The 25,809-nt window shown below is 46.3% G+C and overlaps 1 protein-coding gene across 2 annotated transcripts in view; it reads right to left on the bottom strand.

Moving 5' to 3' along the window:
• Positions 1-25,809, bottom strand: part of LOC144828579 (syntabulin-like) — a 70,988-nt gene that overhangs the window by 6,459 nt on the left and 38,720 nt on the right. For both annotated transcript variants that reach the window (XM_078686871.1, XM_078686872.1), the window contains exon 4: positions 19,533-19,682. In XM_078686871.1, the coding sequence (XP_078542997.1) occupies positions 19,533-19,682 (150 nt within the window). The remainder of the gene's footprint in view (positions 1-19,532; positions 19,683-25,809) is intronic.

The raw sequence follows: 25,809 nt of genomic DNA, 5'->3' as shown, positions 1-25,809 counted from the left end.
GCTGGACTGCTCTGTGCCAAGCTACTAAAGGGTTGAGCACAGGTTGATTTGGAGTTGGCGTGTTCCTCACCCCGACAATCATTGTGGTTGTTGCTTGACCAAGGCTCACACCACAGTCAACCAACAATACAATTTCTTACAGTCAGCATCTGCAATTTAGTAGGGAAATAAAAACCTGGTCGTTTCTTGCAAGAAGAGAAACTAGGTGCATTACAAAAGTACTACTGGTTTGTATCTGCAAACTGCAATCTTATCTGGGACACTATTCTGCTACTGCTAGTTTCCTAATGCAATGTTGCACTGCGACCTGCCGCTACAACAAGATTGGTGCACACAAATTGTCCCGATAGACAGACATTTTTCCACACACATCACTGCAATTAAACCTCAGGCAAACCATATGAATAAATACAATTGCACTGCCTTTTTAACTGAAATCCAATCTAAATAATGTCACAGGTAAGGGATGTAGGGGACCCATTTGAGTCCAAGCTCTCAGTCACTTCCCAAGTTAATGAACATGTCTAGTGCGTCAGCCTCCATATCTCCTTGCATCATAAAATCCTCAAACCACCACAATCTTAACATATTGGGCCAACAAGAATCCTGCTGATGGAACATCTAAAAGATTATAGCATTATTTGTACTACACAATTGTGTGAAGGGTTGTGGGAGGGGGAGGGGTATGTGCCTTAGTTGTCATTTTAGTGGTCTCTGGACCGTCATCCAGGGCTCTTCATTAAGGTACCTTCTTAGCAGCGAACTAACTCCTTACAAATTCGCCACATTAGCAAAGATTAGCACTAAGTTTTACCCATAGTATGTATCCAACACTCATTTCCTCCAACTAAGATCTGCTTATATTTTAGTTATATCAGAGGATAAAGAAAAACCTGCACTCTTTGGATGTGGTCTACTTAAGAGGGGATGAAGAACTGGCAACTTCTAGGTGGATTTGTGTCCCCCGATAAACTATGCTTCATGCAGAAATCTGCTTGGATTTTGCGGCTAGTACCTCATCACTGCATCTCAAATTTGCCTGTCCTGGATCTCCAATAAAACTTGCTCAGTAAGACTTCTTGATTAATTTACAAAGTCAAATAAGAGGATCTTCCATCGCACTGGGGAATTGTGGCTCACTGGTTAGAAGCGGCACCGTGCAAAGCAGATTATGGCCCCTAAACCGGAAAAGGTGGTGAAAGGGGCGCAAAAAGATCCAATGAACATCTCTGTGGGCTCAGGGGGGGGCACGAGGAGAACCTGACACCGCCACCGAACCTGTGCGTGGATCAAATCCAGGTCGCAGGGGCAGCTTAGCGAAGAAGATGGATGGTGCTTCAAAGGATATGGGCGCAGCAGGAGGGACTCGGCTCCAGACGGCAGTGGCGGTCACCGAGGGGTCGCTGCGGCAGTCTGTGGTGGCAGTCAGTGGTGGAGGCTGTCTCCATGTCGCCGGCCGCCCCTGCCGCTTTGAATAAAAAAAATTATAAAAGAGAATTTGGCTGGATCGGTTAGTGCAAGAGCTGTAGAGAAAGGAGAGCTTGCTCACTCTGGCTTGGGAACACATCTGCCGGTACATCCTGGACCGGAGCAGGGTCCACAGGTGGATCCGGACCAGCCTTCAGTTCAGCAGACTGAAACACTCTTGGTAGACTCTGCAGGTCCAAAAGACAAAAAAAGATGCAGCAAACTCAGCAGAGCTACCTTTATCTTTGCAATCGTAACACCCTCTACTGAAACGTAATGAATTTATAGTTACCATTTCTATACATCCGAGACGGCGGCTTAACTGTTCCGTTACAGTTAAAGGGGGACCAAGATAAGAACTGGGCTGAGATTGAAGTAATAAATAGCAATGGGGAAATTAACCCTGCCGTTTCTGAGGCTGGTCATCATGCCCCACCAGCTGATAACACTCTTGACAGCGATTTTAGTCGTATGTCGCAGCTTTCGGTGATGACTATGCACGGCTCTCCTGAGGCTGATACATTTTTTTCACCTAATGAGGACTGATTCACCAGTTCTCAGTGATCTCAGTATATCAGACTATACGGACTTGGGAGAATCTTCTACTGTGCAAAAAGCACTTCACAATAAGCTAACCTCCTAGAGGCGTAGAATAAGATCCAAGACAAGTCCAGCAAAAAGCGATTCTACCACAGTGCGTATTTTGGAATGGGACTATTCGGCCACAAGTCTGAATGGCGGGCAGGTGGCCGAAGGGGGCTCAATAGCACTCCCTGGTAACACCGCTCCTCCTTCACTGGATTTGGTATACCAAACCTTAAAACAAATGCAGAGTGAGGCCAGATCGGAAAGCAGGAAGTCGCTTCAAGCAACAAAGAAGCTCCAGGCCTCCATTCGTAAAACAAACCAGCTTTGTACCAAAATAGCCGAAAGGGCTACCCATGTGGAGGACAGAACAGTTGCCTTGTAGGAGGCGGTGGATAAATTACAGGAGTCCAAAGTGCAGCAGGAAAAGCAGGCAATGGATAGGTGCTAGAAACGTGAGGATTTCGAGAATCGCCAACAGAGAAACAACGTTTGTTTACTTGGGACTCCCGAAAATGTAGAAGGGGGAAATATCATGTCCTTTGTTTTATCCTTGCTAAAAGGATCATTCCCGGAACTTGCACACTGGAACTGGGACATGGAGGTCCAACAGGCCCATAATTTTCCGATGGTACAGAAGAAGAGGAATTACTCAGCTAGGCAAGAAGAGCGTCCCAGGGCAATTCTGATCTTCATCAGGAACTTCCTGCTTTGACAGGCCATAATAGATATGGCAAGACCAGATGTTAAACGGTCTTGTGAAGGGCATACTTTTTTCGCATGGCCAGACTTTTGCCACGCCACTGTGGAGCGTAGGTGGAGGCTTCGACAACTGATTTCTGTTTTTCAGGGGTTGGGTGGCGAGGCTTATTTGCTTTATCCTGCCCACCTTAAGGTCATAGTTAAGGGTCAGGTTCACATATTTTTTTCAGAAATCAAAGCTCAAGTATTTATATCAGAGCTGAAAGGATCTTAAAGGGAGGAGGGAAGTCGTATGATGTTATCTGATGTTATCTGACGTTGCCTGTTGTTGCTGGGTGAACCCCAAATGTTAATGTCAGAGGTTTTGGGCGGGGCGATGAGTAATTGATCTCTAATCAATATTGTTTTTGTATTGCTTTACATGGTTATGCGTTTTCTATGGTGGGTCCCCTACTGGTGTTTTTATTGGTGACGGTATACATGGGCATGGAGGGTGGGGAGCACGCAGTAGCTCAAGTTGTGTGAACGGCTGCCACACATAGATCATGACTGACCTATTTGCCTATGAGAGATGCGGGGGTGGGGGAGAGGGGGGAGAGGTGGTGGCGGGGGTTTGGCTCAGGGGAGGGCTTGGGGTGTGGGGGAAGCACGGTTACAGCACAGTACCACATGAGGATTCTTGGTATTAAAGGACTTGGGAAATATATAAAGGAACGTTCTATTTTGAAAGGAAGAGGTGTTCAGGGTGGCATCAAGGGAGAGTAAACGCAGGAAAATTCACATCTAAGGAAAGCTACCCAAAATCAGTTCATGAATCCTATTAATCTTAGAATTGTAACACTTAACAATTGCGGGCTTAATGACCAGGCTAAGCATCAAAGGGCGGCTATCATTTTGAAATCCATGAGAGTTGATATTCTATGTGTCCGAGAGACCCATATATAGGGCAGCAGAGGAGGGGTCATAGAACAACTTGGGTTTCATTTGTTGGGGGCCACTAAACAAGGGACTAAGACAAGAGGGGTTGCTATTCTTACTCAAAGAAATGATATAATCGTAAAAAAGAAGCTCTCAGACAGATGGGGCAGGTGGGTAGTATTGCATTGCGTATTTGCCGGGGAGTCTTTCACTCTGTGCTCTCTGTATGGCTCCACTGCTGATGATCCAGAGGCCTTGGAGTATCTAGATAAGGAGTTAGTTAACTGGCCCACCCCATTACTAATATGTGGCGATTTCAATATTAATGGGCTTGGTGGGTTGTGAGGTAGCACTGGAGACTGATGCTGGTCGTAAAAAGAAGGTTTTGAAGTCTCTTACAAATATAGTTCGAAATCATGGACTTTTAGATCTATGGCATCATGTAAATGGTCAGGACCCTGGCAGTACCTTTTTTCTGCCCCACATAAGGACGTCTATAGACTGGACTACTTTTTTGAGGCACAATCTCTAGTGCATCAGGCTAAAATAGAGAAACACCCTAGGATATTATCTGATCATAATCCCATTGCCCTCACTTTGGTATTTACAAATGGTGTGCGGGTCGAGCGGACTTGGACTTTTGAAAGCGGGCTGCTAGTAGATTCTGACTAGGTCTCCCATATGAAGGGATGGATTAAGACCTATTGGGATATAGATGGATACAGTGCCAGCGCCGGGGTGGTATGGGATGCTTTTAAAGCTGGGCTCAGAGGGGAGAAACTTAGTTTCAGCCTGTCCCGACAGAAGAGGGAGGCGCATCAGGTGGAAGCGCTATATAAAAATTTAGCTAGAATCGAGATGGAGCTGGCAGCAGCTGTAAATTCAGGTTCAGCAACGGAAGAGGTCTTGCTTAGGCGTGCCTGGGCTAAGGCAGGAATTGGAGATCGTTCTGCCAAAAAAGCCGCTGAGCTTTTCTTAGCTAAAAGGGAACACTGCCATGAATTCAGCAAATGGGCGGGTCACATGTTGGCAGCTAGACTCAGGCAAAGATGCGCCGTGAGCAAGATAAACGAGATTAGAGATGAATGCGGAAAGATAGTAACGGACCCTTGTGGGATCCAGGAAGTGTTTTGACACTTAACACCTATATGATGCGGGACCCCAGGGGCAGCAGAACTTAATCCATGGTTATCTTAATAGTATACCATTGCAAGGCATCGAGCAGGAGTATGAAACTTGAGGCTATCTTGCCTCAAGACTAGATTTATTGTGCTCTGAAAAACCTTACCTCAGGCAAGACCGCTGGACCCGACCAGATCCCACTTGAATTTTATTAAATCTTTTTGGAAGAAGTAGAGCCATATCTGGTAGAAATAATATGCTTTGCACAATCTCGGGACTTGATCCCCGACTCCCGGTCAGGAGCAGACATATAATAATCTTAAAAAAGGGTAAACCATCTCAGGAACCCGGATCGTACTGGCCAACCATCCTCATAAATGCGGATGTAAAAATGATGTCCAAAGCTCTCGCAACTAGATTAAATACTATCATTGGGAAAGTAATTCATCTGTATCAACATGGGTTTATCCCGGGGAGAGGGACCACTCAGCATATCCGCAGGGTAATATTATTTGATGCAGCAGAAGTCTCAGGAGACCCTATGGCCATGCTGCTTCTGAACGCAGCAAAAGAACTACCCATGGGAGGCAATGAGATGGTTCGGTCTCAGGCAGGGGTTTATTAAAGCCATCAGTAGTTTGTATAAAGCACCAACTGCTCGTCTTAGAATTAATGGGAACTACACTGCACCTTTTGGGATTAAACGGGGCACTAGGCAGGGGTGTCCTTGTTCACCCCTCCTATCTGCGATTTATATAGATCCCTAATAAGGCAATTAGAGTCCTGCTGGGAAATTGAGCCTATTGTTATCACGGGGTAGGTACAAAGGTCCTCGCATATGCGGAAGACGTTGCTTTGGTTACCCCTAACCCCTTAGCTGCAATAAGGGCAGTCGATAAGATAGCCTCGGCTTTCGGTGAATTTTCTGGATATGCTTTGAATAAACACAAGACCCAGATGGTAGTGAATGGGGAGGTTAGTCGATCTGACCCGCAAATGATAGCCTCAGCGGTATATCTTGGGATTACTATAACCCCATATCTGAATAATTTAGTGGATGTAAATATTGACCGTGTGATTCGGAAGACCAAAATAGATTGACAAATTTCATAATCTGCATTTGTCGGTGGTTGGCCGTTGCAACGTGATCAAAATGGTATTTCTACCAAAAATATTGTGTTTGTTCAGGGCAATACCTTTAGAACTTGAGAAGACGTGGTTTTCCGTTGTGGACAACATGGTTAACCGATGTATCTGGTCACACGGCAAAACAAGGAGGGCTTTACGATTCATGACTTTTCCTCCGTACAGATTTTATTATTGGGCCGCGGCTTTCCATTATATGTGCGGGATGCTCGGTGGCAAATATGAAGGCCCTGCTACTGAAGTTAAGATTCCAGATGTATATAGGTTACTGGTGGGGGTAGATGCAGAACATTGTTTCTTGAAATTTAGCGAGCCCTGCTACTTTAAGAGAACTAAAAATAACACTATGCAGGCAGCTTTTAAAATCTGGGCCGCCTTTAAGAAGACAGGCCTCGAGCGGATTAATTTTTATACTCAGTTGTTTGGTAACCCTACGCTGCCAGAAATTTTTGGGAATCAAATTATGGCTGATTGGGCTGAGCGGGGCCTCACGAAAGTCGGGGATTTATTGAGCTCAGATGGTTTTTACCAATTTAAGGATATTCAGGATAAATTTAGCATCGACACTAGGAATTTTTTAAAATATCTCCAGCTTAGAAGCTTTTTGAGCAAAAAGGTGGTTGGTTTTAACGGATTTGGTAATGTGAAAGCCATTGATGTAATAAGCGGGAATGGCTGCACTATTAAATGAATTTATAGTGAATTAATAGCAACTAAATTGGAGGACTTAAAAAAGCATGGTAAAAAGTGGGAAGCCAGGCTGGGCATCGATTCGGATAACTTTATCCAGTCTTTAGAACTGGGTCAGACAGTTTTATACTCTGCGGGGTTTCAGGCCCAGCACTACAGAACAGTTTTTTCATTATATTATGCCAAAGATCTCACAAGGGGGGGGGGCAGGAAGGTATTCGGTGCCCACAATGCAATTCTTTAAACGCAGATCTAGCCCATATGTTTTTCACTTGCCCTCGCCTTGATACGTTGAAGTCTTCCATCACGATATTTTTAGAGTCTACTTTGGGTCTTAAGTTAAGTTAACCCCAGCTTTGATACTTCTTGGGGTGCAAAATAGCCAGGCGCAAACTTCGTCTTTCTCTTCCTTGCCATGGCAGTGTTACGAATCTGTGTTGCCTCAGGCTGGCTTGACCAAGCTGCCCCAACATTCCATCTTTGGCATGCTCGGCTCCTCTCAGTATTCAATCTTGAGAGGGGAATATATGAAAGGAAGGGCAAGAAAGCAAGAATACTCTGCAGACAGATATGGGGCCCTAATTTACAACTGGAAGGAAGCGTTGTCTCACACAGGGCCATAGCTTTATGCATTAGAAATACCGCTATTTGTAGTGGAGTCATAAATGTGTTAATTAATCTGTCCAATTGAATTATCTGCCTTATTGGTTATATGATGGAAAATTGGACATTCATTCTTTTTTGTCTTTTCTTTTCCTTGGCGTTTCCACTCCCTTATTAAAGGAAACTTTGTTTTTATGGTTTACCTTCGTTAAATATTCCTAAATGTAATATTGTTTAGTAAAATGTAGTTTGATTTTTTTCCTCATTTGTAATTGTAAGTAATTGACATTAGCTGTGCTGTATTTTGAAAATGCAGTACATTTTCTTTTTTTTTAATTTAATTTTTTTAAATCAAATGGTCCCTGGAGACTTACCTTTTTTTATTTTTATGCTTTAGTAGTTTGTCAATCTATTTTTATTAAGCCCTTTGTCTCGTTTCACCCTCCCCAATTATTTTGCTAAATGATTCTACTTCCAATGATGCCTGTACATGGTGGAGCTAATTTGACCTTCCAGTCCTCTTCTTAATCTAGGATGCAGCGCCTCCACAGTCCAAGATCCCATGACCCTGCCAATTTATGTTTGACCATAATTCAATCTTGGAGCTTCATACAGTCCTACAATTCACCATCATGCTTGAGGAGTTGCTCTACTGTGGATACGAAATGTGGCTAGTTAGTTGCTTTATCTACTACTGCAAGCGTCTCATGTTGGACGCAGATTTACACCCCCCTCAATCAAGTAACACCAACCATTATGTAAATGATTGTTCCATCAGTGTGCATGCAACGGAACTGGACCAATTAATCTGTGATAATTTGAAAACAGTACACTAATAACCATTGAAACCTAGCCAAACACGTTTCCACCCCTGCAAATATAGAAGCCATCCCTCTAGGCATTAATTTTGATTTTTTGCACCCAGCCAGATTGCAATGCTCCAATTGTCAAATCCATGTAGTTACCCCTTGATGAGGCAAAAATTGCCAGACATTACTATTGGCCAGAGTTGAATTTTCTTACACATCTATTGTGACTATTAAATCATCTTATTGTTCAGATTCAGGCTCTTCTCGCTCCCTCTGAGCATTTTCTTTACTACTGGTGGGTGATATTTTTTTTGAATGTATAGTTATTTGGTCAACAATGCACACGTTATGATTCTTCATTTACATTCGCTTGAGCTTCAAGAACATGTGCCCGGGGTCACTCATTTCACTGGCCACATGCAGCATCTGTGTTTTGCTCACAGCGAACACCTGTGCTCCATGGTGTGCTTGCCACGTGTGTAGTCTATTTTTGCATTTACTTGTCATAGTTCCTGCATTCCAACATCCTGTTGACATCAATAAAGCATTTTTTCAAGAAGTACAGAACAATGGACTCTGCCTCTTGATGATCCATCATATGCCAACTGAGCCATTAGCTGCGATTTATTTTGCAGCTTGGATTTCTTCCAATTAAATGTAAACTCAAAAGGCCACCAGATACTGCATCTCCATTGTTTAAGTTCCCTTTCTCTGATCTGGAAGTTGAAGTTAAAAGCTGCTGAAAGATGGTAGCCTGCATTGTGTCCTTTTGATTTTGTGAACAATCTGCATTATTTTTTTTAAAACTTAAAGATCGGATACATGAAAACCCCCATTTTTCACCAAGCATTAATGAGACTTGTAAAAATAAATCTTTGTATTATTTCAATGGCTTTCAGCTCGTTAACCCCTTGTATCCATAGTCTAAAGAGAATCTCTAAATTTTGAAACAGTATGAAGCAAGAAGCCTTAGGATTTAGTTACGTTTTTTCTCAGAAGGTTACTAGCTTCCTCTGGACCAGCTCACTAATCACTCCTACTTGCTTTTGATCTGGTTTACCCTGAAACCCCCAGTCCTCCATGGGTAGCTGGCAGACTGCCCTATAAATCAACACTCTTATCTTGGTTTGGCAATAGCCCTTAAAGCGGTTAAACAAAGTGCTCTCATCTAATGTAAAGGTAAAAAATAATATTCATAAACAGAAGTACACTAGGGCAAGACTGAGGAAATAGTCCAAAGAACAGGGCAGCTAAAATAAGGCACATTTCCTCCTAGAACAAAAAAGAGGAAAATAAACAAAACCTCCCTAGAAAACCACAAGAGCTGAAGAAAACCTGCTCACAAAACCGTGAAGATAATACCAGGAAGGAAATATGTACCTGGGTAAGAATATAGAGGTTCCTGTGGGTGGCACTCTATAATAAAGAAGGGATGGAGATTTGATCGGCCCCATTAGATATATTCAATAGCCCACATTACTGGTGTCCTAAAAGTAAACTGCTGACACCCCAGCCTAGCGATAAAAACGTAGGCTTGTTATGTCCTCCCTCTTACTAAGATGGGGTAAATTAGTATAACTGGGGACTGTGGGAACAGATTCAGATCACAAGGTTGCATGGGTTACCAAATAGGATATTAGTAACAATGTTAATGAAGCATATTAGTAACAATGTTAATGAAGCAATGTGCAATTGAATATCGGACCTAATTAAATGTATTGTGACATGTCTTTTGTAGATATGAGTTAAATGAACAAGTCCTGAAGAAGGTGCGAGAGTATTTGAGGCACCGAAATGCCGCGTCGACAGTTTGTTCCTCATGTTTAATAAATATGATGTATATATAGATTGATGTATTTGTGCCTTACGGCATTTTTTATAAAAAAAATCAGAGTTTGTTTTAATTGAGCTGGCTTACAGCAAAGACGTATATGCATAAAATTGTTTTCAATGTAATTATGTGTCATTACAGCTTTTAAAATATTTTAATAAATGAAACTTTTAATACTTTGTGGTTGCAATATTTTCATGCTAATATTTGGTCCGATACATATTAAGGTGTAAATTTGGTAACCTACGCAATACTTTAGTCCCCTCCACAAATATAAATGCCCTCAAGGGAATTTAGCAATACTTAGCAATTATCATACTCAGGAGAAGGAGTTTTTTGTTTGTATTACATTGTTGACCCAATCCTTTTCCTGTTAAAAGGGTAGCTCCCTCGCTTATATTGATAGAGTGAGGGACCACATCTTGGTCACCAACTGGACACCCCTCGCGAGATGTCAAACCACTGCGTGATGATTTCTCAGCATGACAGGACCCTCAGTGTCAGCGAAGTACCTCCTCTCCTAATCGATTGGGATGCTTATCTTTTGTATTAGAAAGCACCCTTGTGGTGTATGCATAGATTAGTGAGGTTATCGATATGTAGATAGCCCAGTCAACCTCGGATGAAGATAGTGATGACATTCGTACGTAATGTGAAACGAGTCCTTGTACATGATGCTCAGGGCATGTGATTAACATTGCGCAAAGCTAGATGTAAAAACAAGTTTCCTTTCAGACAAACTAATCAAACGTTGTGCGTGCAAATGCGAGAAATAATCTGCTTCGCTACATGAGCCCAGCTCAGGAATATAACACCACATTATAAATGTACACACTTTTATAGGGTTTTAGATAATAGGTTCATATATTCACTGCATTAGTATATGGTTCACTGGCTCCTAACCAATGTGAATCAAGAAAAGAGAAACATTCGAGAAAGAATACAGATTATTTTCTCACTAGTCTACTACATTTGTTTCTATGCTCACATCATCTGGTAAACGGGACACAAATGTTACTTAGTATGTTATTCAGTTTGGGACAGATAAACTCTGCCTTGAGAGAAATACATTTTGCTTGCAACATTCAGTAAATTCCTTGCCTTGCTCCATGGAGCCTAGAAATTATTTTTTAATGCGAGGAATGAAACAGCACATTTATTCAGGTTATGGAGCACGTCGTCATGCTGAAGATGGATGACAGCGACTACTTTACTTGCTGATTCACTTACTCCATGATTTCTGAGGTTCCCTGCTTTTAAAGCTCTACAAATGGCATATATGCTTCCTTTTTGAGATAGAACGCTACCCTGCAAGTGGTCACCTTTCTGGAGAACAGCATCTTTTGGCAAGGCCCTTCTTTTGTAGCCTGTGTCGCGAGAGGGTTTCCAAATCTGGTTTACAAATTGTGAGACAATCTTCATTTCCTTAGTATTCCCATTCTCCTGTCGTTTCAGAAAGCACTGAAAATATTCCTCTTCTTGAGATCTTCTGCGTAAAGTAGAGCATGCCAGCTTCCTTGCTCTCTTGGTAAGCACCGAGAGGCATACTGAAGTGATCGAGCTCGCTCTAAAGTCGGATTGCATCTACCACAATACTCTGCATGTCGGAGCAACTTGTATCGCCTGTACTCTCCATAATGAAAAGTTTTCTATATTTGGACACTCCAACTCATGAAACAAGTGCTTCCTTAATCCTTAATTTGCGCCCCCTAGAATATGAAACTCCCTCCAGTTAGACTTATGCCTTGCCCTGGACCTCTAAAGTTCAGAAAGTAATCAAAAAGGAAAGGGCGGGCCCGCTCGGCCCCCTCGCACGTATGGCTGGGCCCGGCTTTTTGGTGCCGCGTCCTGATGACGCGGCCGGGGGCGCCTCACCACAGATCGGTGGAGGCTCACCGTTGACCCGGAAGCAGTAAAGTGCTTCCGGGTCAGGGGGAGGCGGGTCAGCGTGAGCTGGTCAGCCCCCAATTTTGCGATGGGATAAAAGGCCTGGAGAGCACGGGAGGCCCTCTCCTGTCCCCACGGTCGCTATGTGCCCCTCAGCGAGGGGCTGAATAATTTGTTTTCCTTTATTTTACAGGTCTGCGCTTCGTGAGTTGAGGACTAGGAGCGGCCCAGATCGACGGCACCCTCGCGGTGGTGGACGTTTTTCCCCGTTGGACTGGGGGTACTCGGTAACAGACACGCGCTCGGCTGGCGGCGGAAATCATAGTATGACATCAGGAGCTGGTGGGGGAGAGGCCCGCGCTGAGGCTTGAGGCTGTAATAGCGGGGGCAAGTGCGGTGGGGCGTGGATACGTATTAGCGGTAATCGGATAGTTGGCCCAGCGTGCGCTGTTTGTTGTGGTGCGGGGAGCTGAGTCATACACAATTCGAAGGATTTTAGATGAACGCCCAGTATAAGGCGCTCGTTTTTTGTGCGACGCCCAGTATAAAGCGCTCGTTTGTGTGTGGGGGAGACTGGAGCTAAAAACATCCCGTTTTTCACTGGTTTTAGGGGGCGCATAGCTTTTGTGACAATAGTAAAGGCTTCAGCACTCAGAGAAGGGTGTTAGTACACGGAAGGGAGACCAGTTTTAACGCTCCCTGTTAGTTTGATCTGCACAGAGCTAGGGGATAACATTCTACGCTCCGCTAAGGTTTATTGCAATACTTTAATTCTCAGGGCGCTAGTGGAATAGGACAGGGCAAGTGAATGGTATTTTAATATTGCACTGGCCTTGTAACAGTGTGCAGGACAAAGGCGTAGGGTTCGCAACTACAAGGTCCACTGTCTCGAGGAGCCATTACTGTGTTGTAACTTTCCTTTCATCGTAGGCCTGCATTCGGGGGGGCACTGCGGACGGAGCTGCCAGAGAAGGACACGGGCGACATCGTGATCCAAGGACTCGGGCAGGCCTGCATTTCACTGCTTCTGTTGGGCCGTTGGGCAAGTGCGCTCACCCAAGCACCCAGGCTAGCTGGTGTGTTGCGGTCACAGTTGCGTGGTGCTTACGGCCAGCTGGAGAGCCTCCTACTTTGATACAGGTACAAGGCACATCATGCCCATAGGTGTGACAGTGGTTTTCGGTGTAGGTTGTTTGCCAATCACAAAAGAAAAAAGGTCTAGTGAGCGCAACGCTAAGCGCTCCCGCATGGAGCTCATGTTTCAGGGCATGATGCGCAGAATGTCAGCTATGGACAGGAAATTGGGGAAAGTGGATCAGTTGGGGAGGAACGTGGCGGAGATAAATCAGAGGTTAGATAGCCAAGCAGGGCCATCAGGGAGACCCAAGCGGGTAATAGTGCCTCCTCAACCCAGGGGGGGAACTTGATGCGGTGCCCAAAAGGGTCAGAGCCAAGAGGAGTTATGGTCGGGCCCCCAAGCCACCGGTGGTAGGGGGGTCACCTGTGACAGTCCCCGACAGAGTGCCCACACCTCCTACAGCGCCCATACTTACTCCGCCAACCCCGACAAGTGTGCCTGTGGCAACGGCTCCGGCCACACCACTGACACCCCCTAACTTGGCGCCACTAGCGGTGATTATAGGGGTACCAGTGGGGAACCCAGTTGGGCAGGTGCACCATGAGCTGGCGGCACAGATAGCGGGAGTACTCCCCTGGCAGGGAATTGGGGGATATTATCCTCCTCGGGGGATCCCTCTGCAGAAGCACAAAAAATAGTCTAAAAAATCTTGGTTGCCAGAAGTGGCGGTGGGGTGCCAAACGTACCGATTTCTCCTCAAATAGGTGCGGGCAGCGATACAGGGAAAGACTAGAGTGTTGAACCAACGCGAGTTGCAGAAAATGGTAAGGAGGTTGCTTTGCCGGTGCTAGGGGAAAAGACAATACCCTCCAGGAGGGAAAGCCTAGCCCAACATGTTTCACAAGGGGTGAAGGAGTTGATTTGGGTGGAAAAATATGTGAATATATTTTCATTGCTGGTTAATAACAGGGAAATGGAGTATGCCAAGTCATAGAAGGAATGGATGTTGCCTAGCGAATGGCAGGCACAATTGACTAAGTTCCGGGTGGAGGAGACACTAATTAATTGGGTTAGGTCCTTTTCTGTATTTATGGCAATCACGGCTGAACGTTCCCCAAACTTGCAGGCAGAAATGGCTTGTCACCAGAGTAGAATTACAATGTTCAGTGACAAGCATGGAGGAGATGGCTGGAAGGAGTATGACATAGCTTTCAGGAAAGCTAAAAAGAGTTTGACCACTCATTATCCTGGGATTATTTTGATTCTATTTCTTGGTATGGCCAGTTCTCAGGCGGGCAGACAGTGGGTGCAGGCACAAGCTGGGGCAAAGTTTATCCCCCAAACCCCAGCAGCCCTTTAGGCCAGCGCAGGGGGGGTGAAGCGGGTGGGAGGGCAAGAGGTGGTGGGGATCGAAAAGGCGTGTGTTGGGATTTTAACAGACGTACATGCACCAGGGCAGCGGGCACTTGTAAGTTCAAACACGCATGTTACATATGTGGCCACTGTTCCCACCCAGAAACAGCATGCCGCTCAAAAGGTAACACCTCTGGAAACAGGGGAAGAAGGAAACAGGAAGAGCGGGGTAGGCTTGAGGGTACCTCACTCACCCATTGACGTGCTGGCTATGATTCCTTGGCTGAACAGGTACCCAGACCATGCCGCGGCAAGACTGCTGCAAGAAGGTTTCTCTCATGGCTTCCAGATCCCAGCGGTGGGATATACCGGGACGCCCAACTGTAGGAACCAATTATCAGTGAGGCACAACCCAGTTGTGGTGTCTACAAAAATTGAGAAGGAGCTGCGCTTAGGTAGGATAGCGGGCCCCTTTCATGAGATGCCGGTACCTAATTTTGTTTGCTCACCCCTCGGGGTGGTCCCAAAGAAAGAGAAGGGCGAGTACAGACACATCCACAACCTCTCAGCACCTAGGGGCACATCATTGAATGACACTATTGACGAAGGCATTTGTAGTGTGAAGTATGCGTCTTTTGACCAGGCAGTGGATATGTTGAGATCACTTGGCCCTGGAGCATTGATGGCTAAATCAGACATCAAATCCACTTTTCGGCTGCTGCCAGTACACCCCCTAGATCAACACTTGCTAGGTTTTTCCTTTCAAGGCAAATTCTATATGGATATGTGCATGCCCATGGGTTGCTCGGTTTCATGTGCGTACTTTGAGACATTCAGTTCTTTCCTGGAATGGGTTCGGAGGGACACAACGGGGCACCATCAGGTCATGCACTATCTGGATGACTTTCTTTTTCGGGGTGCAGCGGGCTCACAGGAGTGTGCATGGGCAATGCTGAAATTTTGCGTGCTCATGCAGGCTTTTGGGGTCGCACTGGCACCTGGAAAAACAGTGGGGCCAGCAACATGCTTGGAATTTTTAGGTATTGAACTGGACTCAGTAGAGGGTTGCTTCAGGTTGCCCAAGGAAAAGATCACTAGATTTAGAGCAGCCCTTCAACAAGGTTTGGCTAAAGAGAAAGTGACGCTACAGCAGCTGCAGCAGGTAGTAGGGCAGTTGAATTTTGCACTGAGGGTGATACCTATGGCACGCCCTTTTTCCCGCTCAATCGCGAAGGCCATGAAGGGCCTGCGAGAAAAGCACCATCGCACTAGACTGTCAGTCGAGGTTCGCCAGGACATGCGGATATGGATGGCATTCCTGGAGGATTTCAACGGTGGAGAAGTGTGGGGCAGCCCCCCCCACTTCCTCGGCAGAGTTAGGTCTTTGGACCGACGCTGCAGGCAGTGTGGGGTTTGGTGCCATACTTGGAAACAAGTGGGTGGCGCAACGGTGGCCGGCTTGGTGGGAAGAGTGTGGCTTGACAGCAAACATCAGATTTTTGGAACGGTTTCCGATATGGGTTGCATTAAGTGTCTCGCCTGGCAACCTGTGCAATCAATCTGTGATCTTCTGGTCAGACAACATGACTGTGGTTGAATGTATCAATCAACAGGCAGCCCGGTGTAAGTTTATACTCCGCCTCATGAAGGAGATTGGGTTGAGATGCTTGAAATTGAATGTACAGTTTAGGGCCAATCACGTCCCTGGGGTTTTGAATAATGCAGTGGACGCACTCTCTCGCTTTAAGATGCAGGTATTCAGGGAACATCTACCATCTGCAGAGGCTACACCGGCACACTTCCCAACAACACTTTGGCAAATTGTTGCCCCCAATTACAGGACCTCGTGGCAGCCAGCTTAGCGCCCAGGACGGCATACGAAGGGGCGTTTATGTCTTATTGTTGTTTTTTGGGGCAGGACTGGGAGGATAAATGGGATCAAGAGGGGAATTTTACCTGGTACATGGACTCTTTGCACAAAGAGGGGCGCTCAGCGGCGGCGACAGCTAGGAGACACAAGGCGGCCATCTCTTTCTTTGCACAGCTAAAGGGTGCCAGAGATCCCACAAACAACTTCATAGTGCGGAAGGCATTGAGGGGGTGGCGGCGCCTACAAGCGAGCACCGCTGACTGCAGACAACCAATAGGTTTGGAGCGGCTGGCAACATTATTGGATGCCTTGTCTGACACCTGTAGCTCCCCAGGGGAGGTACTCATATTCAAAGCCGCGTTTTCGTTGGCCTTTTATGGGGCACTACGGGTAAGCGAACTGGTGGCTAACAACAAATTGGACACGCTAGGTGGTCTCCGGTTCAACAACACAAAGATAAGGGGCGAGACAATGTGTGTAACCATACTGAAATCAAAAACTAATCAGGAGGCCCGGGGGTATAGCCTGGTACTACACCGGGCACAGACTAATCCTTGCTCCTCGGTGTCTCATGTAGAGGCATTCATCAGGCAACGAGCAAGCGTGGCAGTAGGAACATTGTTGATTCACGCAGACCGTACCCCATTGACCAGGTTTCAGTTCAAAAGAGTTCTGGCAATGGCAATCAGCAAGGCGGGTTTAAATCCCAAGGATTTTGGCACACACTCATTCAGAACAGGCGCAGCCACTGAAGCAACAGTCAGAGGGTTGCATGCCAACAGTTTGATGAGGATTGGGAGATGGTCCTCCAACTGCTATAAACGTTACGTGCTGCTGCACATGTTGTAGGGTACAACTAAATCACCCTGACACCTGCCTTGTTGTTCGGTTTATGTTTCAGTTTCTTGAGCCTGTGACGCAGGGCGGAAACTGATAACGGGTCATCAACAGCATCCTTCATCAGCACGGCGACCGCAAGAAGACAGAAAGAGGACACATGTAGTATGGGTTGTTGGTCATTCATATGTTAAACGTGCTAAACCAGTTTTCCTTTCAGGCGAATGTAGATGAAGGGCGGAGCAGAGGGGTTTCAAGGTTTCCTTTCATGGTAGGGGGGGGGGCTCTGCCTTAATCAGCTTAGGGGGATTCTTTTCAGAATTACTTGACAAACACACCCCGCTCTCCTCAGTGGTTATCTTACACCTGGGTGGAAACGATTTGGTAAAACAGGGCAGGAGGGTCTTGTTGGAAGAGATTATCTCAGTAGCAGGTTGCCTGGTGAAGTTGTGCCCGGGTGCACCATAGTATGGTCTCAGTTGATACCTAGGCTGCAGTGGCAGGTGGGCGGGTGGGGGACTGTTAGGGCTTTGAATCACTCGGTAAAGAGGATCAACAAAAAGATAGAGAAATTGTTCCGAACACCTCAATTGCAGAGTATTCCACATGGGTGCATCTGGGGGGAACAATTTTACTTGCAGGATGGGTTCCACTTGACTGAGGCAGGCAATGAGTTACTAACAAAGAATATTTTAGAATGGTTAGAGGGTTTCGCAAGGTAAGTATGACCTTTCTGAGTAGGACTTTCTTGGGGGGGCAAGATTGTCGGTCAACTATGCTGGCCTGTGGCGGTAAGGTCATGATCGGTGAGCAGCAATTTAAGGTCCTTAGGGGGCGTCACCATTCTCGAATGGGGTTGCCCAGGGGTAGGGGCCAATGGTCTTTCCTAGTACTTCAGGGGCAGGATATCCGCTTGGTTGGAACAGTGCGGGGGAGGGAGTCACGCTTTCCTTGGGTTGTTAGCCACCCTGCACGTACACTGACGTCAAACGGCACAGAGTGAAAGGGCCCTTCTTTTGGTTTAATGGAGTTCACAGAGCGTACGGGGTAACCAGGAGAGGGACGTACTCTCCCGGTAACCGGGTCCTGTTGCGCATGCGCACTCAGACATGAGGGCGTAGCTGGATAATAAGGATCAGACACCGGTTAGCGACCTTGCCGTAGGCCCAAAAATGTTATGATGCAAAATTCATACGTAGGATGTTCGATTAGGTTAGGAAACACGCTGTATTAGACATTTGTTAAGGTTAGCCCTTTCATACCAGTCTACATTGCTGTAAATCTAATGTCAGAATTTTGCATATCAATGATTGTGTAAATAATGTTTTATTTCAAATCATTTTAATTTGTTTTCATATTCTAATAAAATATCACGGGGGTCGTGAGACCCCCTGCCTTCCAAAGAAAGCTCCTCGCATGTCTAATTACTGTAAGGATTGATGTGGTGGTGCACAGGACAGGGAGGGGGTGGCCGGTAGTCCCAGACCATACAGCTGTGTTGATGTAGTACCATACTCAAGAGAACTTCGCTATCCTAATATTCTATTATTTAAAGGACTGTATTTTTTTCTCCTAAAAACAAGGGTGCCTACTTAAATGCACAATGTTTACTGCATCTACTCACCTCTGCATATCAATCATTTCAGCTTGTAAGGCCTACATTACCCAGACATCAGTGACTTGGAATGTAATGTAACAGTAGAAGCTGCTACTGGGCAGTAGTGGTGTGACGGGAAGGGGGGGGCTAAAAAAAGAAAAGAAATCGAAGAAAAAATAACTTACCTGCTGAACTCTGTCCGCTTCGGTCGATGCAGGATACAGGAAGTGCACAGGCTCCCAGACTCCCCTAGCCAATCACAACACTGCGGTCACCAGCATGACGCAGCGTTATGATTGCACTCAGGCAGGGAGTGGGAGGCTGTGCATGTTCTCCACCCGGACTGTGCAATACAGCCGGGTGGAGAAAAGCCAAGGACGAATGACTGTTTGGTTGGCCCAAGACAGCCAGCCAGCCAAACATTCATGCTCACTTAGAAAGTGACCACCACTCCGCCCCCTGCTCTGTGGGCAGCCCAGCCTTGTCCAGTCTCTCCAGAGCCAGTAGTGAAAAATAAATAACATGGTGTTCTTTTATTTTTACTGTGGGGTGGTGCTCCTCCGCCTTAGCTGTAATATAGGCACTTTCACCTGAACCCCAACGCGTTTGTATGGTCACCTCAATATGCATGATAGAGTCATTTCAGATTAAATGTATAGTGCCTGTATTATGCCATACTAAGTGCTTTGACTCAGTTGTCAATGCTCCTTTGCAACAGAATGACTACAGAGGCAGACTTGATGACCAGTGACAGGGGTAGCATTTCATTTCTGGACATAGTCCAAATTTTACCACAGCCCTACTCAAGGAACTCCAGTTTTAAAAAAAAAAACAGGAAAGCATGAAAGACAAGTGCTTAAACACAGTGATACCAACCAATGACACCAACCACTGACTTGACTGTAGATTTGATGGGCTAGTCGTGGACACCATGTTGGCATATTAAATAAAACAATGAGAAATACACTTGACATGGAAACATTTGCTAGAACACCAATAGTGGTCATCCCTCTGTAGGATGGATGGTAAATGCCTACCTTTCGTGAAGCCTGCTCTCAGACTCCTTCAGTTTTGTCTTCAGATGCCGTATCGCCACCTCTTTCTGCTGCAGTGGTGTCAAATACTGCTCGGGGTTGGGTGGTTTAATGCCGTGGTTGTCGCCGCACGAGTTGTACCTGGCGGTGCGTCTGTAATGAGAAAACATCAGATGGCTAGACTTCTTAGAAAGATGCATTCATTTACTGTTGAGCGATGCATACTCTGAGACGCGTGACAGGTCAAGATCAGACTAATCTAACCAATGAGAGCGACCAATTTCCACACTCGACGGTATATTGCAAGCATTTTGGCACGTGAACCAAGGCCAAAGTTAAGCCTCCGTCTACACACCGCATCCAACAGCAATTTGTATTCTAAATCATTAATACGTGCAAGCTCCCTGCATGCAAGGCATGATATGTGAATAGTACCCAGAGTTGCTGAACCTGAAACCAGAGACCGGAGGACGATTGCTCCCGTCCAAACGGCTGAGAGTAGTTTGTGGTGGTGTTTCACACGTTTCTGTTTAGCAGAAAGTGGTGCTGGCACTTGAGGCCCATTCAGCAATACACTGCTCACGCGCCAGTGTTTTTTTTATTTACAAATCCGCAGCCGGTGAATGAGCCTGGACTGCTGTAGGTGCACCGGCTCAATCCAGGACCATAAATCTAATTTGCTAAACCAGGTCCTGGATTTTTTTTATCCCAGTTTTGACACTTGACCTAAAATGCGGTCTATCGGAACAAACGTCTTTAATGGACTGCATCAGACTGTTAGAAAGTCAGCCTTTTGCTCTGTTCATCCCAATGTTTTGCTGAATGACACTAGTGGTACCTAACTCTGGATGTACCCTGGGCTCTGCTAAGCAGGCCCAGTGCAATATTTAAAAAGATGCATGAAATAGAGCACACTTACAGACCTTAAAAGTCCCCAGTAAATAATAGGGCCAGGGGGTGCAATCTACCTAGAAGTCCCTAGTATGTAAGAGCATGGAGGTTTAGAGGCCCAGTAAGATTCCCTACACTAGCTTGTGTGTGCTGCTGCGTGCTGGATATCATTGTAAAGGCAGCCTGGGTTTGCAGACTGTCTTTAAAAGTAAATTGGGTGCAAACTCTACTTTTGTGGTATGGGCAAAAGGAATTATTTACCTTATTTTTACATATTTGGTACCCCCCCCCCCAGGTGTACCAGGGTGGGGGGGGGGGGGGGGCATGTGACCTGATAAATTGTTTTATATGCCCTGATGAAGAAACGGCACATTTCATTGTCACCCCATTGTGGATACTTCGCTCCATAGGCTAACATTGCAATATTTTATTTAGGTAGAACCATTGCTAGGAAAGGAGTTCTATATTAACCCCTTCGATGCTTGTGAAGGAACCATTCCGTCATGCCTCACGGTTGAGCTGTGCGGATGACGGAATGGTTCCGTCACCCAATTATGGAATGTCCAGCACTCGGGGGGAATCTGTGCCGCACGCAAGGTGTTAAAGGACTCAAAAGATTGGTGTTGATAAATGCACCAATTTGCCACTGTTGAATTTATCCTAACTAATACAGAAGAGAAGTTATAGATCTTTCGGTTAGCCAAAATCTAGCCTTCTGGTGGTCTCTGCTAATTGGTCAGTCTTAACAGGCTTAGCCACTCTGCTTTGATTTGGTGATAAGTGACCTGGCACTAATGGCTAGAGCTCTGCAGCTGTGGAGGTTACGTCCTAGAGAGGGGGCTGGGTAAATCAAACTGAGGTCAAAGAGAGCAGATCAGTAAGGAATGCCATACATACCTACCCCCACATCCTCTGCCCCAGCCCAATGGCAGACTTAAGACAGGAGTTTACAGAAGTCATGGGGAGGAGATCTAATGGAAATGAGCCACACCGTGGGTTGGTTTAGCCAGCTCTTACTCCTCTGAAGAGAAATCATTCAGGTTTGATTTTGGAAGTACAGTGCTTTGTGGGGCACCCAGCATTCCATTGGACATAGGTGACCGATGCTTGTCGCATCAGAACACTGAATAAGTTTGAGAGCTGCATAGTTTCTCAGAGCTGCTGCCTGAAACTACAAGGAAAAGAAGGACTGCCCTGCTGGAATCTGGATTTGCACCCAAAGACCAGCACTCTGAATGACTGCACCTACAGCACAATCTCGTACTACAGCTCTGGGGACTGTGCCTTTCTTCAAGAAGGATTAAGGAGTGGACTCTCTGTCTGCTAGAGATTAACATAGCCCACCTGCATCATCTCCAAGAGTACCCATCCAGTGGATTATTAAGGATTTGGCCAGATGCACTGTGGGAATTGCAGCCCAGACATCTCAGACCATCTAGGAGATTCCAGTCTTTTGGATTGGTGATCTGGACACTTTTGAACCTACAAGGAGAACTTTAGGAAGAACCACCGGACGTTTGGAGAAATTATGTGAAAAATCTCCATGAGATGACCGACCGAATGTCCAAAGTCAAGCAGACTACCTTCAGCCGCGATCCGGCCAGGATTTCTGGTTCGTCCCGCTAAAAGCTCCGGATCTCCAGATCACCAGGATTTGACCTGGGCCTAGCAGAAAGTTGAGCCGGAGAACCCTCTAAGAATCCAGCATGCTGGAGAATTGAGCGACGTCGGAAAAAAAAGCTCCAGAAAAGTTTAAGCGTGAAGGTAACTTTGTCCCTGTCAAACGCGACCAAATTTCCCAGAGTGACGATATATGTGTTTAAGCAACATAAAGTGGGTAATCTTTAAAAATTCATAACTCTGGTTCCCTACACTGGATTTTTGTCTTTTTGGTGTCTGTTCATAAAAATATTTCCTATTTTTAGGTCAACTTAAAAATTGCATGGCAGTCTGCAAGATATGCTGTATTCAGTATAAGGGCTTTAAACACGCCCGCCACATTTGGTTGGTTATTTGGCCTGCCTTTCAAAATTCCTTTGCTCTGGTTAGTCAGTAGTGTACATCTGTCCCGCCCTTGAGTGCCTCGTTCTCTCCAAGAGGACTTCACTGATTGTTCCTCTTTGCCCGACATCTGCTGCCTCCTGGCTCCCACCTCCTCCTGGCATTGCTTTTGTCCTTCCTGCGCTGCCGCTTCTTGTTCCTTTTTGTTGGCCATCCCTGCCCATCTGTTGCTTCCTCTCTAGCATCCCCGCCCGTCATTGCAGTGCACCGTTGAGATTGTTTTTTTTTAATGAAATAGCAGCCACAGTAAATGACTCTGTTCCTTTCCTGAAAAAAAAACCACCAAACCCCAAGGGCAGCAAGGAATTTACATGTATGACTGTACAAGTCCGTTATAATTGGGTTTTCTCTGACAGAATGAGACTGCCCACAAGGAAATCAGTAGACCATCTAAGTCCTCTAGACAGTGCTGTTAGCTGCCTCCCCAGTCCCAGTGGTACTTCTCATTCAATGTCCTTTAGGCAGTGCTGCTAGTTGCTACTCTGGTCTAGTCTGTAATTCCTCATTCTAAGTCTTCTAGACAGTGCTGCTAGCTGCTTCTTTAGGCCCGTTGGTAATTCCCTCATTTTAAGTCCTATAGGCAGTGCTGCAGCTGTGTGTGTGTGCTCACAGTGGTAATTCCTCATTGCTAGTCCTCTAGGCTGTGCTGCTAGCTGCTACTCTGGTCCCACCAGTAATTCCTCACTGTATATCCACTAGGCAGTGCCGCTAGCTGCTACTCTGGTCCCAAGGGTACATTTTCATTGCAAGTATTCCAAACAGTGCTGCAAGCTGCTACTCTTGTCCCGCTGGTAATTCCCACTTAGAAGAGCGGCGAGTCAGGCTGCTGGAAACTTACTTGCGCTAGCCTCCTCCCTGTGTATGGTCGCTGTACTTGCGCTATGGTGTGAATTGCTACACTTGTGCTTATTTTTAAAACTGTTTTTAATCCACTTACTCACTGCTTCCTTTGTTCTTGACCCCGGTCCGCCGCGGTTGTGTGCCAATCGAGCGGAGGGTCATTTTAGAGCAACACGCCCTATATCACTTCCTGCTTGCCATGTTGACGACGCAGGTCAGCGCGCTAGCTGTTCCCTTCCCTGGCCTATTTAGAATGGTGACGTGGCGGAAGCGCAGCGGACGAGCGCAGCGGGCCCGCCGACTTCGCGCCGAAGTCGCGCCAAAGTCAAGCCTGTCTGCACCCGTCCTCAGCCGGCCGCGTCCAGCGGCCGTCCACTATGCCCACCGCACCAACTATTCGTCCAGGGACCTCCTCTCCCTTCAACGCCCTGGCCCTCTCGATCCCTGTGCCATCGGCGCCGCTCGAGACTGTGGCATCTTGAAACCTCGCGGCTCCCACTCAGGTACATTTGATGTATGCACCCCTATTACTTGCAATGATTCTCCCATCACGCCACTTGCTGTTGGGTCGTCAGCACCTCACTCCATGTCAATAGTCTACCTCAACACCCGCTCGCTGGCTAAACACCAGCTTGAAATATTTCAGTTGCTGGACAAAAGTAATAGACATTCTTCTCCTTTCGGAGACTTGGCTAACTGATGACTCCACCCCCGACATTCTCGCCGCGGTCCCTACGGGCTATTACATCTTACAGTCCAATCGGGCAGCGGGCAGAGCCTGGGGGGGGGGGGTAGCTGCTATCATTCGTTCCCAATATAATTTTACCACCTTAGAAACTACCACTGTCCCCAAAATTGACACTTACTCTGAAATTTATTTCTCCAAAATTCTCTTTCATTTGTGTTCTTGTCTATCGACCCCCCGACAATATGCCTCTCTTCTCTCAATTTGGCGACCTTATTTCCCGGCTAGTTATTAACTCCGCCAAAATCCTCATCATTGGCGATTTTAATTACTGGCCGCTAGACCCCTGCAAAACTAGTCTTTCTAAAGAATTTACGGATCTCCTACTTGGCCTGAACTGTAAACAGCATATTTCAGTGGCTACTCATAATAAAGGTCACATTCTCGACCAAGTGTGGATGACCAATCTTGACATCTCTCCTCCCTTAGTATATCCCTGCATTTGGTCGGATCACTTTTTCATTTCTTTCTCACAGAAACTCACTTTGCCCTACCGCCCCTCACCCACCTCCAACTTTACTGTGCAGAATTGGAAGAGAGCTGTCATCTCAGATTTCCACTCTATTCTACTCACTACAGCCCCCAGCGACATGACAATGACATGAAATCTGCCCAGACCGATGTCCTTGACCAGTGGCTGAAACATGCAAGCGATGTGGTGGCCCCGCTGAGAACTATTAAAACCAAACGTCCTCATGACGCTCAGTGGTGGTTCACAGCTCAATTAAAACTGGACAAACTGGCCCTTAGACAGGCTGCGCGCCGTTGGAGGCGTAATTATGATCCACTGTTAAAAAGTGCATATGTTGATTTATTAAAACTGTATAAAAAATCCATCCTATTGGCCAAAACTTTCTACTTCTCTCAGAAAATCCTTAGTTCTGCCTCTAAAACTAAGGATATTTTTTCAATCGTAGAGGAACTCTCCCTGCCTGACCGTGTTACTGTTCAACCCCTACCCTCACAAGTCCTTTGCGATTCCCTTAATTCTTTTTTCACTAATAAAATTATCTCCATCAAAAACAATATCCCTCCCCCTTCTTCATCCACCGCCTGCTCTTTACCCCCCATGAATCCTCGTTGTTTTAACGAGTTTTCTCCCATTTCCCAGACAGAGTTCATCTCTTTGTTAAATGCGGTCAGCTCAGGTTCCCCCAACGACTGTTGTCCCCCTCAAATCATGAAAGCCGCCTTTTTGGCATGTCCCGGTCCCCCGTTGGCACTTCTCAACAACTCGCTTGCCACAGGCTCTGTCCCTGATGCTTTCAAATGGGCGGTTGTTGTCCCCATACTTAAAAAGCATGGTGCCGATCCTTCTGTCCTGAGCAATTATCGGCCGACCTCCCTTCTCCCCTATCTGGGGAAGATTCTGGAGACTTATGTCACCCGCTGCCTCAGCGCATTCATTGAAGGGTCTTCCTTTTTAGATGATCAGCAAGCCGGTTTCAGACCGGCCCACTCCACTGAAGCGGTCATCGTGGCTGTAATGGACGTGCTGAGGCAGGGTGCCGATAAGAACTTGGCCCAAGCCCTTGTTCTATTAGATCTGTCGGCTGCTTTTGACACGGTCGATCATGCCATCTTGATCGACCGTGTCAAGAACGCGGGCATACAGGGCACCACTCTAACATGGATCGGCTCCTTCCTGCACCAGCGCTCCCAGTCAGTTCATCTGTCCACCTTTTCTGCCCCTTATTCCTCACTTTCCTGTGGTGTCCCTCAAGGTTCTGCTCTTTCACCCCT

This window comes from Lissotriton helveticus, chromosome 4_1 (genome assembly GCF_964261635.1).
Source record: "Lissotriton helveticus chromosome 4_1, aLisHel1.1, whole genome shotgun sequence".
Classification (NCBI taxonomy): Eukaryota; Metazoa; Chordata; class Amphibia; order Caudata; family Salamandridae; genus Lissotriton; species Lissotriton helveticus.
The sequence above is the reverse complement of the archived record's forward strand: the minus strand, read 5'-3'. Positions and strand labels throughout refer to the sequence as shown.